General features: G+C 42.0%; 1 protein-coding gene across 1 annotated transcript in view; it reads left to right on the forward strand.

Annotated features, from left to right (window-relative positions):
• The window catches only part of LOC126484433 (nicalin), a 128,212-nt gene that overhangs the window by 17,854 nt on the left and 90,715 nt on the right, over positions 1–19,643 (forward strand). Inside the window, exons 3-6 of the mRNA XM_050107950.1 lie at positions 5,628–5,775; positions 13,985–14,079; positions 14,155–14,238; positions 15,160–15,369. Coding sequence (XP_049963907.1) covers positions 5,628–5,775; positions 13,985–14,079; positions 14,155–14,238; positions 15,160–15,369 — 537 coding nt within the window. The remainder of the gene's footprint in view (positions 1–5,627; positions 5,776–13,984; positions 14,080–14,154; positions 14,239–15,159; positions 15,370–19,643) is intronic.

The following is a 19,643-nucleotide window of genomic DNA, read 5'->3' on the forward strand; positions in this document are numbered from 1 at the left end:
GCTGAAAATTTAGTTGTGAGAGTGTGATTGTGTTTCCTACATGCCTTTCGCGACTGAGCATCATTTTTATGGTGAGTTGCTACCTATCCTCATTAGTATTGATTCTCAGAGCATTTGCGCAAGTTATTTGTTGCATGGACTGTTCACTGCTGCTGTCTCATTTCATCAACATGGTGCTGTGACACGTGAATAGCTGACCATACGAGTGGACTTCCATGACGGGCCAAAACCACAGGCTATTTCTGCAGGTATCTCTAATAGATCGGGCCTGCTGATCCGAAGCCCATCATTTCTCATTAATGTGCAAGCCCTGCCTGTCAGATCTAGTCTCACCAGTCTGCCCAGAGGCCAGGTCTGTTTGTATGTGGCATAATGTGGTGATTTTTCATAGATTATCAAAGGACCTAGGACTGTGGTGCTCCTCAGCGGGCCAGAGGCTACGGGCAATGGATTTCAGGAATTGCAGTTGTCTCACTGCAGGTACATCGTACAGTGTGGCAGTTTATAGGCATTTTATTTATTCTAGTACTTTTTAGAACTTCAAAAGTAATTTATATATTAGAAAGTATGGATGATCACAAGAAGAAAATTGTGGCAGTTGCTGGCAGTTTGTACACAATGTGCTCATATATTTCTTGAAAGAAAGATCAGTTTTCATATCCCACCAGCAGTGATGTCATTAGGGATGGGGCATAAGCTTGGATTAGAGGTTGGTCACACCCTTTCAAGGAAGTATCCCAGAATTTGCCTTATGCAGTGTAGAGGAAGCACATAAAACCTAATTTGGGATGGTTGGATGGGGATTTGAACTGTCATTCTCCTGAATGAGAGTCCAGTGTAGCTAAAACAGTGCTCCACATCCCTCAGTGATTATATGTGGAACTATTAGTGAAGTACTTAGTAATGTTTTCCCTGGCATGGACTACATATTGGTAGACGTGCTTACTTCGTACTATGAAGATGCCCAGTTTTTTAAATAGCTCTTTATAATGAGCCTGACTACTACTTATAATTCTTACAGCCTTTCTCTGCAGTTTACAAAATTGTGTCTATGTTTTATGCATTTGATCACCAGAAAAGAATCCTGTTGTTATGAGCTGAATGTATGTACGAATAGTATGGTGCCACAAGACATTGGCTGTTCATTCCATGTTAATTGATAGTTGGAATTTATCCCTCAAATCTTGGTATTTGTTACACAGCATAGATTTTACATCTATTTTTCTAGTATTTTTTCAGTGAACAGAAGTCTGCAATCTTCTTTACCTATGACTGAGTCTACATGATAATTTGATTGATACCCCTGCAAATATTCACACCCAAAAATTTGTTGAGTTGACAGGTTACAGTGGGGACTGGTTAATGTTGTAATTGCGTGGTACAATCTTCTTTTTTTGAAATGCTTCATTTTGCTGTTTAAAGCAATTTGCCGTTCTTTGCATGTCATTCAAATTCTATCTAGATATGACTGAATATACATGCAGCTTTTTTTTCAGACATTTCATCATTATAGATAACTGTGTCATCTACAAAAAAATATGGAATTACTATTAATAATGTCTGCAAGGTCATTAATATACAATATGAACAACAAGGAACCCAAGACACTTCCCTGGACCACACTCTAAGTTAATTCTACATCTGTCAGTGACTCTCCATCCAAATTTAAATGTTGTCTCTCACCCGCCAAGAAAGCCTCAATCCACGCACAAATCTCACTTGATACCCTTTCTGATTGTAATTTCAATAATAAGTGTATGTGTAGCACTGCATAAAATGCCTTTCAAAAGTAAAGGAATACTGCATTTACTTCACTGCTATGATCTGTAGCTTACAAGAGTTGATGTGAGAAAAGTCTGAGTTCGTTTCTTCCAAAAACGAGCTGGTTGTTATGGAGACTGTAATTCTGTTTTAGATACTTCATTATATTTGAGCTCTGGGTATGTTCTAAGATTCTGTAACAAATGAATGTTAAGAATATTAGACATTAGTAGCTCATTCTGCTGCCCTTCTGATTCTGATGTAGATGGGTGTGACCTATTCTTACCTCTAACTGCTCCACAAATACTCATAAAACAGATAAAGAACATATGTAGGAATCCTGTCACAAAGCAGGTAAGTCTCTGAACCTTGAAATGGAAGGCAGTAGCTGCAGAAAATAAGTATACAGTGAAAAGAGAATTTACAACCTGGCATTGAAGATCATTCCTAACAACAGCACGTAGGCTACATATAAATCAGAGGGGACATAAAGAAACATGAAAAAATAAACCAAAATGTAGATGACACTAAACTTGAAAATAGGTAAAGCCAGCAAGAATCAGGAATGGGATGATGTGGGTACAGACAAACTCACAATTGTAAAGAAAAGAAATGAATAACAAATTGAGAGGAAATAAGGAAAAATATGATGAAAATTGTATCAGAAGCATTATTCTATTGATAAAACTATAAAATTACAGGAAGACAGAATGGCTTACCAGTATTTGTGTTTTTTTTAAGAGTTAAATTCCAAGTACTTGCCAGTAAAACACAAGAAAGGAAGACAAAAAACTATTCCTAGATTTCAAAACTTATGTCTGCTTCTGTATCCACTCTCTGTAAACCCATGTGAAGTGCATGGCAAAAGGTACTTCCATTGCATCAGTCATTAGAGCTTCTTAGTGTTTCATTCACATGTGAAATGTGGCAAGAAAGATTGGTTAAATACCTGAGAGTACACTAATTCACCCAGTCTTGCCCTCACAATTCATACAGGAGTGATATGATAGGTATTGTAGAATATTCGTAGAGTTATCATTGAAAGCCTAGTCTTGAACCTTTGTAAGTGGGCTTCCTCGAGATATTTTGCGTCTATCGTAAAGCTTCTGCTAGTACAGTTTCTTCAGCATTTCTGTGAACTCTCTCATGGGTCAGACAAACCTGTTACCATTCATGCTGTGCTTCTCCATGCATATTAAATATCCCCTGTTAGTCGTGTTTGGTATGAGACCCCATTCCTGGGCAGTACTTTAGGATGGGTCACACAAATGATTTGTAAGCAATCACTTTTGTAGACTGATTGCGTTTTCATACTATTCCACCAATAGAGAGAAGTCTGTCATTGCTTTACCCACGACTGGGCCTATCTGATCATCCCAGTTTATATCCTTGCATATTGTTACACCCTTAATGTTTGTACGAGTTGACTGATTCCATTTGTGACTTGTTGGCAATGTAGTTACAGGGTACTATGCTTTTTTGTTTTGTGAAGTGCTCAGTTTTTCATATCTGAATATTTCAAGCTAGTTGCCATCCTTTGTACCACTCTTAAATCAAAGATCTTACTAGATATTTGTGCAGCAACATCTGTGAAAAGTTTGAGGTTACTGTTAATATTGTCTGCAAGGTCATTGATATAAAACAAGAACAGCCACAGGCCCAACACACTTCCCTGGAGCACACCTGAAGGTACTCCTGCAACTGTCAGTGACACTCTTAGCAAAGGTATCATGGCTCATCCAAGATATCCTCAACCAGTCACAAATTTTGCTTAGTACCACATATGATTGTACTTACTTGTAGTTGTGGTACCAAGTCAATTGCTTTTTAGAAGTAAAAAAAATACTGCATCAGCCTAACTGCACTGATCTAAGGCTTTCAGGACTGATGTATTCTGAATTCTTGCTGGTTAACATCTCGATCTCGAGGACATTGAATCACTTCTGCTACCCCTCCACCCCCACCCCCCCCCCCACCCCCCCCCTTGTAGATGGGTCTGCCCTGTACTTTCTTCCAGTCACTACACTGGCCATGGTTTTTTGTTCTAGTGATATATGGTATATTACTGTCAAATGAGGGGCAGACTTGGCTCCAAATTTGGTATAGTGCCTTATAGGGATTCCATCGGGCCCTAGATCTTTGTTCAGTATTAATGATTTCAAGTGTTAGCTTTTTCACTCATCTTTTCATTGGTAAGAGAATTGCAAGGTGACAGTCATTGAACTATATGAAATAAAATTGTCATAACTTCTGAACAGTTTGCATTAGGACATTCAAACTGCACAGTTGGCCATGGGACATGATGGGAATTAGTACACACATCCACATGCTCGTTGTTGTTGTCGGCCATTTGCATGTGAAAATGTCGGAGTACAGCGTGCCTGAGCAAATAGTGTTTGTGAAGGCCTACTATGCGAGCAATAACAGCCCAACTGCAACTCAAAGGACATTTATGACCAAGTTCAAGCTGAAGACAACTGGTGCTAACAATCAAGAATTTGTTCACAAGTTTGAGAGAACAGGTAGTGTTCACGATGAGTGTGGCGTTGTCTGTCATCAAAAAATGGTGAAAATGCCTGAAAACATCACAAAGACACATGCTGTGTTTCGAACCAGCCCCAGGAAATCGATCAGATGAGATGCACAACAGGTGGGAATCAGCTGAGAGACATTGCGACAAATTGTTCTTGAAGACCTGCATCTCTTCACATACAAAATTGAAACCTGACATCCATTAAGCCCCAGGTCCATGGAACAGTGGTTGTTGCGCCAAGATTATAGTCCACAGAATTGATGAATAGGACTTTGATGTGAATATGGTTTGCTTTAATGATAAAGCCCACTTTACTTTGGATGGGTTCATCAATAAGTAAAATTGTGGCATTTTGGGGGACTAAGAATCCTCATTTCATGCGGCTCCTTTTATTGGGAGACAAAGTGAACAACAATAGCCCGAAAAACCATTGTTGATCTAAAAGCGCCATTCAGGAGGTAATTGGTAGCATTGATATTCTGACACTTTAATGGGTCATGCAGAATTTCACTGTTCATCTGTGCCACATCACCAATGATGGCAGGCATATCGAATATGTCATAACCTAAATCCGAATATCTGTAGTGATGTCTTCATGTTGAATAAAGTGTGCATGCACTGTAGTTTGTAACTAATTTACTTTTTTTTCTTTTGGTTCAATAATTGTCACCCTGTAAATTGAAGCTGTACTCCTGGATTTGAGGATAGATTTTAAAATTTCTGCTATTGCTTTGCTACTCTAAATTTCAGTTCCTGTCTTTTGTAATGTTGTCTGGACACTAATCTTGGTAGCAGTATGAAAGAAATTAGTTTCCTGCATTAGCTGTTGCAGAGAAACTTCAAGAAGTTTGTTGTGGCTGTGGAACCTGTCCTGTCCTCACCTAATCTTGTCCTACTTTGTATATAAGTGTGTGATTTTTCTGTGATGTATGTGACATGTTAGATACTGTTACACTAAATGGTCTGAGGACAAATAAATAAAATAGATAAATAAACTAAAATATTTGGTAGCTAGGTAATGTTTTTCTTCTAATTTTAAGTGTTCCTGTCAGCAAGTAATTACAATATCACATCACGAGAGTAAGTATTCTGCCACCCTGTAATTTTTTATATGATAAAAAGTAAGATCTGAACGGGGCTGAGAAAAGGACATAGATACAATATGCCACGAGCCATGTGTAAGATCTTAAATTTTTGCCCTTCACCATGTCTTCAATTAATGAAGATAAAATTCTGCTTTAAATAACTTGATGGTTTACCTCTACCTTTTTTTTTTACAAGTTACAAAGCTACATGTGTTCCTTCAAATATTGTCATGGACATTTATTTGCAGCATATTCTTGAACTGGAACGTGCCATGTTGGAGCAAGAGGTTCCAATTCCTGTTTATTTCATAGAATGGACAAAAGCAATCCAGACAGTTCTTGAAAATCTTGCACGGAGCTATTCATCAGATGAAAGATCAATCTCAGCAGCAGAAGGTAATGGTTTTCATCCAAATCATATTCTTCGGGTTCCATTGTTGCCAAATGGACTACTCAATACCCTTAAAAATAATTATTACTTCAAAAGGCAACCATTTGCCTATAGGTAACTTGGGTGTGCTGCCTAGAAACGTGCAGTGAGAACAGTATTTTACTAAATTTCAAGTTCGTACTTTTTCTCTATTAGAAGTACGTACATTCATGCATGTACCCATGCAGACACCAAAATGCACACACCTGTGGACTTAAGACTGTTTTTTCATAATTTAGTGGATTGTTAACAAATTGCACGGGGGAAATGTTCTGGTTATTTCTGTATGTCTTGTCTGTTGATGTTACTATAATGAGAATCCCAGGTGGGAGAGAGATTTGGGGGGGGGGGAGGTGTGAGGTGATTAATGGAGGGGGGGCGCATGTGTGTGCCATCCCACCATTGTTTTGGAGTTCAGATTGCCTGGCCTTATTCTTTGAGCATTAAAAGATGCAGATTTCGCAGTCCAGAAAGGTAGTCAGCATGATCCGCATTGTCAATTATTGAACTCTGTGCAGGAATTCTAACTCCCCTGTTACTGTATATGTAGGTCTTCATACAATTTATGGTTAATAGTATGGGCTCCTTCAAAAGGAACTGCCATATTCACTTACTGAGCAATAGATGGAAAAGGAATTTAAACTTTTCTAACACTCCATAATGTAGACACAGGGCATCTCCGTGTGCCACCTAGGCAGCGAGCGCACCACAGTGTGTCCCTTAGTGGAAACAGGAGGCCACTGACCAATAATTAGGGTATACATTAAAACAAAAAGTGTGCTTGCATTCAAATATATTTATATATGCATGTCAATACAAAACAATTGGTGGAAATGAATCACTGTCATTATCAAAATTGTTATCACTCTCATTTTTGCCCCGCAGGAGGCTTGCCACTCTTTGGCGGGTTCATGCTTTGCTACCACAGGGCCCCAGCCTTTCCAGCATCTTCTCCTTTCTGTGCTGCATGTCTATCCTCGTATTCTTTTTTCCCTCCCTTGGAGAACATGTCTGGTGTGTTATTGGGAATGTTCTGCATTGTCTGTCACTTGCATAAAAACAGTCTGACCATTGCTTTTCATTCCCTTTTCCTGTCTTTGTTTCCCTTCTCCTCTCATTCCTCCGCTTCAGTGTTCGAGGTTCCTTCTTCCTCCCTGTGTGCTCCTGAAGGCTGGCTCACGTGTCTGACACATAACAGGCGACTGTGTAATGCGGAACTCCCAGCCTCGGGTCAACAAGTAGGGTTCGCATGTACCCCCTGGTACAGGCCAGGCCCAGGGAGGAGTGATTGCCTGTGTTGCAACCTTCCCAAAATGCTGACTGGTCCCTCTGTCAGGTGTTCGGAAGGTGCGACCTGAGGTGTGAACAATCGCCTAAGACAGGTGCACCCCCTTGGGAAGGGGTCCCCCAGTTGGAAGGAGCACGCCATCAGAGACTCTGGCAACCATGGTGATTATCTCACAATGAGTCAATCATCTTCACAGTCAACATCTATGAAACATAAACATAATGAGGCTAATGATTCAACGACCCTTGCTGCTGCATCACTGTTCCCTGTGGTCTCATGTGCTGAAGACGGTCAGTCCTTTGCTATGGTAAATCTGTTTATTATTCATAAAGGTGTTGATGCAATTGCTGGTCCTGTGAAATCCTGTGCTCTTGTTTACAGAAATGCACTCAGTCCGGCCATACATTCCGAACCCAATGCGTCGCTACCAGTGTCATCATTTCAACCCCACTAGAACATCTTGTTGACCCTCAGCCAAATGTGTAACCTGTTGTAGGGATGCACACAAGGGCAATTGTCCACCTCCTCCTCCTCGCTGTATCAACTGGAATGGCGGCCATTGTGCCTTCCCTCAGGATTGTCCAGTGTATCTTGATGAGCAGGCTGTTCATGATATCCGGGTAAAAGAAAAGTTGCCTTATCCAGTCGGTCGCAAGTTACTGGCTAGTCGCAAACCCTGTATTCTCCCGTCTGGTACCTAAAATCCTGTTTTTGTTACCCCTCACTCCATGAAGGACATGACCACACAGACATGCAACCTCCAATTCTGCTCTGAGGTTGTGAAATCGCCCAGTGTCAAGGTAGCATCGCCATCCCCCTGTCCAGCTGTGCAACAAGCCATCAAACTCTGGCCTCAAAGGGCGAAGCCACGAGCTCCACAACTGGTAAGCCAGTAAGGATAGGAGAAGTACTCACATGAAGACTTCCTCCGTTCTTACAGCCAAATACCTGAGTCTTCCTCTAACCAGAAAGGCTTGAAGAAGTCCACCAAAGGCAAACGGTCTTCTCCTTTGCCACCCCAACACTCCTCTTAGATGGTGTCGCCACATGATACCTTAGCCAGGCCGGCCTCCGTGTTGCCGATGCGCACCAACAACCATTTCTCAGCATTGGACTCCATAGACTGGCCACACAAGCAAGCTGATGCTTCTGTGGACCCCATGGAGCAGGATCCTCCTGCTTCTGTGCCCTGTAGTAGTACCTCTTCCCAGGCTGTCACTCGGCAGCCGCGTAGGTGACACACCTACATCTCTTCATCATGATCGGTCGCACAAAGAGGATTTACGGCTGCTTTTAGCATTGCAGCGTCCCCTTGTACTCTGCATTCATGCAACAAAATTGCACTCTCACAACTGCTTTGAGCTTTCACCTTTATTACCAATTCCTTTTGATCTTCCACCTGAGGTTGGCATTTCATCTCATGGGGGCGCCATGCTGCTCATACAGGATGACATTCATAGTCAACCTATCTCCCTGACTACCAATCTTCAAGCTGTTGCAGTTCGCCTTTTCCTACCCCACATGACTTTTACCCTCTGTGCCATCCCTCCGTCATGCGCTGTCACCAGGGCAGACTTCCTTCAACTTATTGGGCAGCTATCTCCCCCGTTTTTGCTTCCCGACGACTTTAATGTGTGTCGTACCCTTTGGGGATCTCCCAGGACCTGTCAGAGAGGTGCTTTCTTGGTTGATCTTCTTAACCAAATTATCCTCTTCTGCCGTAACACTGGAGCACCCACTTTCCTTTCAGAATCCTCACACACCTATTCCCATTTGGACCTCTCCTTGTGAACTACCCAGCTTGCCCCCTACTCTTGAGTGGTATTTTCTTTCTGACACGTACTCGAGCGACCATTTCCCGTGTGCTATCCGTTTGCTCACTCCTACCCCATCCAGATGCTCGCCTAAATGGCAGCTCCCTAAGGCTGACTGGCAGCATTACTCTTCCCTGGCATCCTTTGAAGAACAAGATTTCCCCAGTTGTGATGACCAGGTAGCATATCTCACAAACGTTATCCTTACTGCTGCAGAACATTCCATTCCCTGCATTTTCTTCTTACTACGTCGTGTCTCAGTCTCTTGGTGGACTGAGGCATGCCGCGACACAATTTGTGCTCAGAGATGTGCTCTCCACTATATTAACCTGCTACCATATGATTGCAAACTGCATTCATTATAAACAGGTGCATGCAAAGTGTCAACACATTTTTCGGGATAACGAAAGAGCTAGCTGGATTTCATTCACTAATTCTTTTAACAGGTCCACTGCTTCCTCTGTCATGTGGGCCAATCTCAGACTACTCTCTGGAACCAAGATCCATTCCTCAATTTCCGGCCTCACAGTATCTGACAACATCATCGTGGACCCTATTGCTATCTCCAACACCTTGGGCTGCCTGTTTGTGAAAGTTTTGAGCTCTTCCCACTATCACCCTGCCTTTCTCCATCGGAAACAAGTGGAGGCAGCTTGGGCGATACCTTCTCTTTTCCAGATCCTGAGTGCTACACTCTGCCTTTACTGTGAGGGAGCTCGATCGTGCTCTGTTCATCCCGATCCTCTGCCCCAGGGCCAGACGCCATCCACATTCAGATGCTCAGCACCTTTCTCTGGTAGGCAAGCACTTTCTGGTTAACACGTACAACTGCAGCTGGGCGGAGGGCACATTTCCCGGACGCTGGCATCAAGCCACTGTCTTACACATACCTAAGCCCAGTAGGGACAAAAACCTTCCTTCTACCTACCACTCCATCCCTCTTAGCAGCTGCATTTGCAAGGTGATGGAAGGTATGATTCATGCCCGGCTCATGTGGTGGCTCAAGTCTTGCAGTTTACTGCCAAATGCCGCCTGTCCTGTTTCCTTCAGGCATTTTTACAAGACCGAGTTTTCAAGGTGCGTGTGGGTTCTGCTTTGTCGGACAAATTGATGTAGAAAAATAGTGTGCCTTAGGGTTCTGTCCTGAGTGTCATCCTCTTTGCTATCGCCATTAACCCTATAATGTCCTGTCTCCTGCCGGGCACCTCTGGTTTCCATTTTGTTGATGTTTTTATCGTTTATTGCAATTCTCCACGGTCCTGTCTCACTAAGCGGCGTCTTCAGCACTGTCTTGATTGTGTTTACTCCTGGAACATCGACAGTGGCTTTCACTTTTCCTCTGACAAAACCATCTGTATGAGTTTCTGGTGGCGCAAATGGTTTCTCCCACCGTCTCTACATCTTGAGCCTGTTGCCCTTCCATTTGTTGAAACTATGAGATTCCTGGGGCTCATAATCGGTAGGAAACTCTCTTGGTCCTCCCATGTATCTTACCTGGCAGCCTGCTGTACGTGGTCCCTCAATGTCCTACGTGCCCTCAGTGGTACTTCCTGGGGTGCCGATCGAACCACCTGCCTCTGTTTGTATTGGTCCCTTGTCCATTCGAAACTTGACTGTGGGTGCTTTGTTTACGCGTCTGCTGCACATCCATCCCTCTTACGCCATCTCAACACTGTCCACCATCATGGCATCCGTTTGGCCATGGGTGCCCTTTACATAAGCCCGGTTGAGAGTCTGTATGCTGAAGCTGCTGGACTACCACTGTCCTAGTGCCACAACCTTCTCCTCAACAGGTATGCATTCCGTTCGTCTGCCATGCGTGCCCACCTGTCCTATTCCTCCCTCTTCTCTATTACCTCCTGGAGTCCACTATCGGCACATGCTATGGTGGCCTAACTTCACACTACGTGCAACTTTCCTGGTGGGTGTGAACCCTTCACCTTCTCAGCATTGTTAAGGGGCCCAGTTAACTTTGGCCTTCATTTGCTCCCTAAAGATACTACTCCAGCCTCAATCTGTTGCCTTCAGTTTCATCACCTTCAATGGAACTTCTCGATAGTACTTATGTATACACTGATGGCTCTCGGACCGACTGTGGGGTCGGGTGTGTCTTTATCATTGGCACCCATGTCTTTCGATGTTGGCTTCTGGCACACTCCACAGTATTTACAGCCGAGCTCTTCACCTTGTATCAGGCCACGGAGTACATCTGGCGACACAGCCTTTTCAATTGTGCCCTTTGCTCAGACTCATTCATTGCCCTTCAAAGTCTGTGTGCTGTACACTTTAGTGCAGCAGGTCCAGGAAAACTGTCCTGTGCTCACTCTTGGTGGAGCCAGTGTAATGTTTCTGTGGGTTCATGGTCATCGCGGTCTGCCAGAAACGTGCCTACTAATGTTGCTGCCAAGGCTGCAATCCTTACATCTCAGCCCGCTATTTCCTATAGTCCCTCCGATGATCTCTGTGTTGTCATCTGTCAGGAGAAGGTGACCTTTGGCATCACCAATGGTCCTCCCTTCCCGGGAATAAGCTCCGGCTTATTAAGCATCTCGGCCCTCCTACCAGGAGGAGGTAATTTTAACTAGGCTGCGTGTTGGGCACTTCCTTTTTAGCCATCGTCACGTGATAAGTGGCACTACCCCACCGCTTTGTACACATTGCGCTGAAGTTTTAACTGTCTGCCACTTTCTGACAGAATGCCCATTTTTTAACCATTTACGTTCCCGCTTGAGTTTGCCTTCTGAGTCATTGGTCGTTTTAGCAAATGACACACGGGCTGTCTACAGTGTTGTACTTTTTATCTGCCTAAGCAATATGGCAAAGGCTGTTTAATTTTTAGTTTTGGACCTCCATTTCTGTACAGTCTTTTTTAGCCCTTCTTCACATGCCTGTTTTTAGCTGTCTTCTCTTATGTCAATTTGTATATATAGTCATTTTTTAGCTCCTCTCTGTCTTCGTGTTCTATATTTTTGACTTGGATGCATATGACCTCAGTTGTTTTTTGTGCCTTGAAGCAAAACAAAACCAAACACTCATTTTCACTTGGACCTTCCTTTAGAATCTGTATAATCTATCTCTTATCATTTATATATGTTTTCTCATCCTGCCACTTGGAGAGTAGATTTTTTTTATCCATCCAGTCACATTATATTTTCAGAAAGGACTGTGCATGAACTACTAGCCATTTCACACCTTGAATATAATCATTGTGACAATACATCAACACAACTGCTACAGTTTGGTACCAAGTTAATGCAGGCTTCCCTTTATGGCTGTACTATGCAGCATTGACACCCAGTGCAGTCAGATTTGATAAATGAACATGTGAAAGTTTTGAAAAATTTTGTCTAATGAGGCTCAACATTGGAGTGGAAATAAAATTTGCAATGTCAAGCACCGTTAGCTGTTGGAGTGGAAAGGGTTAATCTGTGTACAGAAAAGTGTGTACTGTTGCAAGTGTTAAATTTCTAATAGATTTCTAGAACAACTGAAAATTCTGAATAATAAAATCAAGACTTTAAATTCAAACAAGGAGTAGCTGGATACTGTGAGGCACTATTTAAACACTTCACAGTATTCTACTTGAAAGGGACTTAAAACTAGCTCCTGTGAAAGCGTTTAGCCCTCTGTCCTTCCATAAAAAAATGCTAAGAGGTCAAAATGCATGACACAGGATCATTTTTGACCAAGTGAAATCATTATGGAATAACAATAATCTAGAAAGGATAGATTGCTACATGCTAAACAGAGGTGGTGTTGAGTCGTGGACAAGCATGATGGGAAGAATGTTAGAAACATTTTGGGTTTCGAACAAAGTTCTTTTCCAGAAGTATAAAACAAAGAATCACTGTCTCCTTAGTGTCCAGAGGCCGTGGCTGTGTGGTGTGTGTGTGTGTGTGTGTGTGTGTGTGTGTTTTCGACATCTGAAGTTCTTTGGCCTAAAGTTGATGTATTTCTTTTCATTTTGTCTCTTTGCTACTTGAGACCTGTGTGGTGAGTAGCAATCTCTCCTTTCCCTTTTGTTTTTATTCTGTCCTAGGCTTTCCATTGTTCAAAGATAAGCAAGTTTCATTTCTACTTGTTAGGTATAGTTTCAGAAAAACTAGAGTACTATTACTCTTCATCCATTGTAGATGCACTTGAGGAGGAAAGCTCTTGTTAACTGGCACAGTGGTCAAGAGATGTATAGGTCTATTGTTTAGGTCACAGTGAAAATCAGTGTGTGTCAGTTTGAATTGTATTCATTGCAGTATATTTTGCTCTTTGATAGGTGAGTGAAGCTGTCATGGAAATTATATATGGTTATTTTAAACTAAAAAAAAATAAGAAAACTTTCATTACAGTCCCGAAAAAATGTGGCATTAAGGATCAAACATGTACCATCAGAGTTCATACTCTGATCTTTTTGGTTTTTTCCACACTAAAATTTGTGTAACCTAAAATGACAGAATATAAATTTCATTACAGCTTTTTTCTCTCGTCAGAGATTAAAAAATTGTGTGTGTGATATGAAAGTGCATCTCAAAAGTTAACCATGGTCTGAATATACCACTTGACTACCTCTCCATTTAGCAAGAGCTTTCCTCAAATATAGCTGCAATAATCAGGAATTCTTAGATTTCTCAGAAAATGTTAGGATGTGTACCTAATAGTGTTATTCAAAACTTTGTTACTTTTGTGTTGTAATGATGCCACCTTCACCAGAATAAATTCTGAGTCATGAGCTGTGACCCACTTCATTACAAAAATAGAGAATACCGAGATAAAACCTTTCTCTGAAGTTACTTTAGAGTGGCCCACGACTGGTGTGCTGAAGTTAATCAAAATCAATGGTCACAGGGTCTGTCTGGCCTCTCCTTGTAAGATAGAAAGTTCCTTTATGACACCCCTTTGTTAATCGTACGGGATTTCCTTGCAGTAGTTTAGGATCTTGCTTTGTAATGCATTATCTAATGTATATGCTATTGTATTTTTTCTCTTCAAATTTTTACCAACTTTCTGTAAATTAGGCCTACATAGTGACTTGCTTCATCTTTGACAGTAATCTGCTAATTTTTCACATTTACATTGCAGCTATGTTAAACGCTGTGTCAGCGAGTGGATACCAAGTTGTAATAGCTAGTGGACAAGCATCAGTAAAAGGAGATATTAATATTGCAACTGTACAGGTATGTTAAAATCATTTAAATGTTTTGTTACATGCATGAAAGTGTTACTAAAACTGTTTCTTATTCAAATTACAGGGTAAATTATCTGGTTATGGAGTTGAAGAGAAGTTGCCAACCATTGCCATTGTGGCACATTATGATAGCTTTGGTGTAGCTCCTGTGAGTAATTTTCTGTCCTGTTTCCATAGCTATACACATAAATGAATAAGTAGAAACCAAGGAAGGCTTATAGACAAAATATTATTTTGACTCCTACAAAATTCTGATGAGATTGATGACACTCTTGGTATGTTCACTCAGATATATATTACTTAGCTGATACTGGAAAAGATGATGGAAGGACAGTGTGTGCCTTCCAAATTGACTAGTACTCTCTGTGAATTGACAAAGGAAGAAACTGAGCGTTTCATTGAAACAGTAACTTCATTTGAAACTTCCTGGCAGATTAAAACTGTGTGCCGGACCGAGACTCGAACTTGAGACCTTTGCTTTTCGTGGGCAAGTGCTCTACCAACTGAGCTACCCAAGCACGACTCGCGCCCCGTTTTCACAGCTTTACTTCCGCCAGTACCTCGTCTCCTACCTTCCAAACTTTACTGCATGGTTCGCAGGAAGGTATGAGACGAGGTACTGGCAGAAGTAAAGCTTTGAGGACGGGGCGTGAGTCGTGCTTGGGTAGCTCAGTTGGTAGAGCACTTGCCCGCAAACGGCAAAGGTCCCGAGTTCGAGTCTCAGTCCGGCACACAGTTTTAATCTGCCAGGAAGTTTCATATCAGTGCACATTCCGCTGCAGAGTGAAAATCTCATTCGAGTAACTTCATTTGCTTATCAGTGAAAAATGTAGTTGGTAATTTACAGCTTTACAGAAGTCTGAACATTGTGTAGTGATCTGGACAGAGATAATGTTAAGGGCTTGTGTTTGATGTTTTGTATTTTATTTACACCATAGATGTAACCAACACTGTCATGCATTAAATATTGTGCAACTTACATTGTAGCTATGACCGTGAGCTCCACTTCAGTAACATGACAGGTTGCTAAAACCAGTGCTGTCGGTTTCAGTTGTGAAGTACTTTCCAGGAGTTGTCATTTGGGGCGGACTCAAATGGTTCTGGAGTGGTGATGCTTCTGGAGCTGGCACGACTATTCTCGGGGCTGTACTCAAGTCCAAAGACACATGCTCGATACAACCTTGTCTTCCTCCTGTCAGGTGCTGGCAAATTCAACTATCATGGCAGCAAGAAATGGCTTGAAGACCAACTAGACGGTGTTGAGACTTCAATTATTCAGGTATATTAACAAGCAAAACCTTCAGTTTATCTATTTACTGATTTGAATGTTTTAACTTAGGCTAGCATAATGGCATAAAGTTTAAGTCGTTCATTTAACAGATGTTATTTAAGCTTGCAATATAACTGTTACAACTTTTCAAATTCTCTGCATGAGCAATAGTTTTCTATCTTTGAAGCCACATCGAAAATGTCTCAATCCAAGCTTCGTTAGAGAAGTCACTTAGAGCATTATTGTATGCTGCAGTAGCCTCTTCGTTGGATGAAAGACCCTGCCTATGAATTTTTTCCTTTGTTTTTGGGAACAGGAGGAAGTCACATGGGGCCAGTTCAGGTGAATTCCATTGTAATTAAAATGGCAATCCTGTGTACCTGTTACCATCATGTTTCATAAGATACTCAGCATGGTACAGGGATTTTCACTGAGATTTAACACTGTAGATGTGCAAAGAAGTATGCAAACACTTAGAGAGGTGAGGGATCTGCTTTGTATGTCATGTACACTGATGCCTGTCAGACAACAAGATAGATGGTGGCACATTCATGTTAAATTCTGAGGGGCGTTCACTTCCAGAAAATATCAAAGTTGCATGTTATTGCTGTGATTTTAAACAGCATTCCCCATCCCTGAGGCAGTGTTTTAAATTCCAATGCTTCATGCATATGTCTTGATGTACATATTACCCAATTTGCAGAGACTGGCTGGCCGCGTCAAGAAAATTTACCATATGTGCTTCTGATTGTCTGTGTAATTTGTGGGAATGATCATCCTCCCTGATCTGTGAAGTGTGCAGCCTACTCAGGGTTGCAAAATTCCTGAACTGAAGGTCACAGGTTGCCTCTTATATTTTTGAAGCTTAGAAAAAAAAATCTTTGTATCCAGCCTCAATTAATATCGACCTCAACCACTACTGTGGCCAAATTTTCAGCAGTACCTAGTGTATTTACTCTCTTGACATTGACGTCCAATAGTCACATGAATAAACCATGTGGGCGATAGGCCCTCCCCTCTGTTGGTTCCTGTTGCACCGTTTTTGTGAACCACACTCCCTACAGCCAGATGGAGAAGTGACATCATCCTTTGGCACCTACTGGTGACAGGGCTACCTCTCAAGAATCCTCTCCCCAGAAATCCACAGATCAGAAACAAGACACTAGCCATTGGCTGAAAGGGCCATGGTTTGTGGGAAGCAGGACTGCCTTGCTCTTCTTCTGTTCTTACATCCACAGTGGATAACATCTTAAAAGAGACTAAACTGCCAAACATTGTGAAAGGGAAGGAGGAGAAATCTCTGGAGAAGGCTACTCCAGTGACCCAGATGACATCAGATATTGATGTTCCTTCCTCACCAGTAACAGTGATCCTGGGGCATAACCGGTCCTCTTGGTGCCTTCACACCTGACCAGGACACACTGAATGTAATGCTTGAGTGGGTATTGCCACAGTCATGACACTCACACTCATTTTTGTTATGCACTGTGACAGCAGTGCTCAGAGTGGAACGTAAGCTGCACGTTTGAATACAGTATCAGATGAGTGGAAATAGTGTCATTTATATTTATTTGTAATGTAGTTTGTACAGTAGGGACCATATGTAGTGCCATAAAAATCAGCAATAACTAAAAAATGCCACTACGTTTGTCTTCCTTTAGTTCCGCAAGGACCCTGGGAGGCATGAAATGGTGCATTAAAGGGGAGTCCATTTGCCCTTGTCCGCAGCTCGTGGCTAGCATTGCTATCTCTGGATCACGGGGTCTCAGGTTCGATTCCCGGCCGGGTTGGGGATTCTCTCTGCCCGGGGACTGGGTGTTTGTGTTATCGTCATCATCATCATCATCATCATCATTGTCCTCGTCATTTGTGACAGTGATTAGACTGGACTGTGTACAAAAATTGGGCTGTGTAAAAATTGGAACTTTGTACAGGTGCTGATGACCCCACAGTTGAGCGCCCACAAACCAACCACCACCACCACCACCACCACCACCACCACCACCACCATTTGCCCTTGTCATCTACAGATAATTACTGAAGAATTTTGTTTTAAGAACAAAAATGGCTAGTAAACAGCAAAGGACCAGACCTTTTGCAGAAAGATGTCGTATGTGTACTGAAGAACAAGTTTTGTTCACTGTGTTTCCAGTCAAATAATTGAATGTGGGCCTTAGGAAACTTGCATGGAATGCAATACCTGCATTATTCAAGGGACCAAATTAGCCACCATAACCCGTAGCTAAAGGGAAAAGCCACACAGATGTGATGATAAAAACGTCAAAAGCAATAAAACTGTTTCTTAACACAGAAGAAACCAGTTCCACAACTTTTGTTAAGTCTGAGCAACAAATGACAATAATCTTAAACATTCGCTTTTGAAGCAAAAGTAACCACATTTACGAAATTATTTGTCTACTAAAAATAAAGTGAAGTGTTAGACAGTGCATATCATTAGACTCTATACAAAATGGTTTCGCATGAAGGTAAGTGTCTACCATAATAAAAATAGGTAACATAAATATATAAATATATGCCTACAATTATAGATGTATTCAAAAGTATTTCTTCATGGATAAGTCGTGGCTTATGTCACTGAACCAGTGAGATTAGACTGCTTTCACATTTATTGGATAATCAATCATGTATTTTTCATGTGTTATGGCTGTATATGTCAGATTGTGATATCACTGTCATCTATTGGAACAACAGGTAATTTCCTTTTGTTCTGTGATCTGTGTGGCTTTCCAAGAAAATCACCCCACTGATGACCTTTCAACCCAACTCTTAGACCTTACCATGAGTTCTGTCAGAGCTGTACTGGCCCCGAGAGAGCATCTGGAGGAGTCTGGACATTGATTCCCACAAATTTTGTCCCTCCCCTGTGCAAAGTTGGAGGCGACAGCAGCGAGCGTGCAAACAATCTCAGTGCTCATAATTTGTCACATTTCTTTCAAGACAGGACACCTAATTATCTTGAGGTAACCATTTAATCTGATTACTCTTCCCCTACTTTGCTGCACTTAGGGATTTCAGTGCGCAGTACCCCATGTGAGTAAGTACCACTTGAGGCCTCCTGAATGACTAGCTTCTTTCTGATCTTGATTTCTGTCTCCTTAATGGTGGTGCACATACTCACTTCAGTGCCATCCATAGCACCTTATCAGCTCTCGACCATATGATCTCTTTCCCCAGTCCTGTTCCTTTGCTACAGTCATTACCAGTTGACAGTTGTATACCACTGCTGTCCTTCGCATGCTGTCAGGTTGCCTTGGCAACCTTCTGGACGAATTCTCTTGACCCAATCCCTGTGCCACTGGAAATGCCATTCTTTATAAAGGCCACCTCCGCTGCTGGTCCGTTACATGGTGGACCATAGACAGCTATTCCAGATTGTTGAAGGATCCTGCAATGCCGCAGATGATCTCCATCATAGACTACCCTCCCACTTTTGTGTGTATTCCCACTAAGTTTTGCTATCAAGTTAAAAGTGTAAGAAAAAAAGTTGGGAGTGCTATGTTTCCTTGGGAAAGTATGCCTCTTTATCCCAGGTTTTAGCCGAGGTCCGTCGTCATCTGGTGTACCAAATAGTAACAACTATTCTGGGTCTCTTCCTTCTTGGTGGTACCTGTGCCAATGTTTCAATTTTTGCTGATTATCTTGGAACCCACTTTATGATGGTGGCATCTTCTTATCTAGCTACCTTTCAAATGCACAAATGACAAGATGGAGATATCTCCCTATCTTTCACCCACCAATCATGCTGAAATGAATAATGAAACTTTTACTGACTGGGAGCTATTCAAGGCTTTTGACTTACATGATATTCCCCAGGCCCAGCTTCAGTTGATAAGCAGATGAACCAACACCTGAATGTTACTCAAAGACTCCATCCACTTACATCTTCACTCTATTCGTCTAAAAGATGTCTTCCCTTTGCAACGGCAAGACAGTATCAGTATCTCATTCCTTGCATCACGCAAAAACACAATGTCCATCAACAGCTCCCAGCTAGTTAGTCACACCAACAAGCTCTGTACATTCTTGAAAGGTCGGTAGGTCAAGGATTATGCTGGTCCATGAATCATAGGGTCTTTTGTGTCCCTATCAGTGTGGTCTCTGGGAGGATGCTCCACAACCACTGTTTTAATTGCGTGGGAAACAGCCATCTGACAGGCTTATTCTAAATGTCAGAACCTAACTGCAGTCTTGGACATAAATAAGGTGCTTGCCACTTGGTACCAACACACCTATTGTCCATAATTCAAACCTTAGAGGCTCAG

This window comes from Schistocerca serialis, chromosome 6 (assembly GCF_023864345.2).
Source record: "Schistocerca serialis cubense isolate TAMUIC-IGC-003099 chromosome 6, iqSchSeri2.2, whole genome shotgun sequence".
Taxonomy (NCBI): Eukaryota; Metazoa; Arthropoda; class Insecta; order Orthoptera; family Acrididae; genus Schistocerca; species Schistocerca serialis.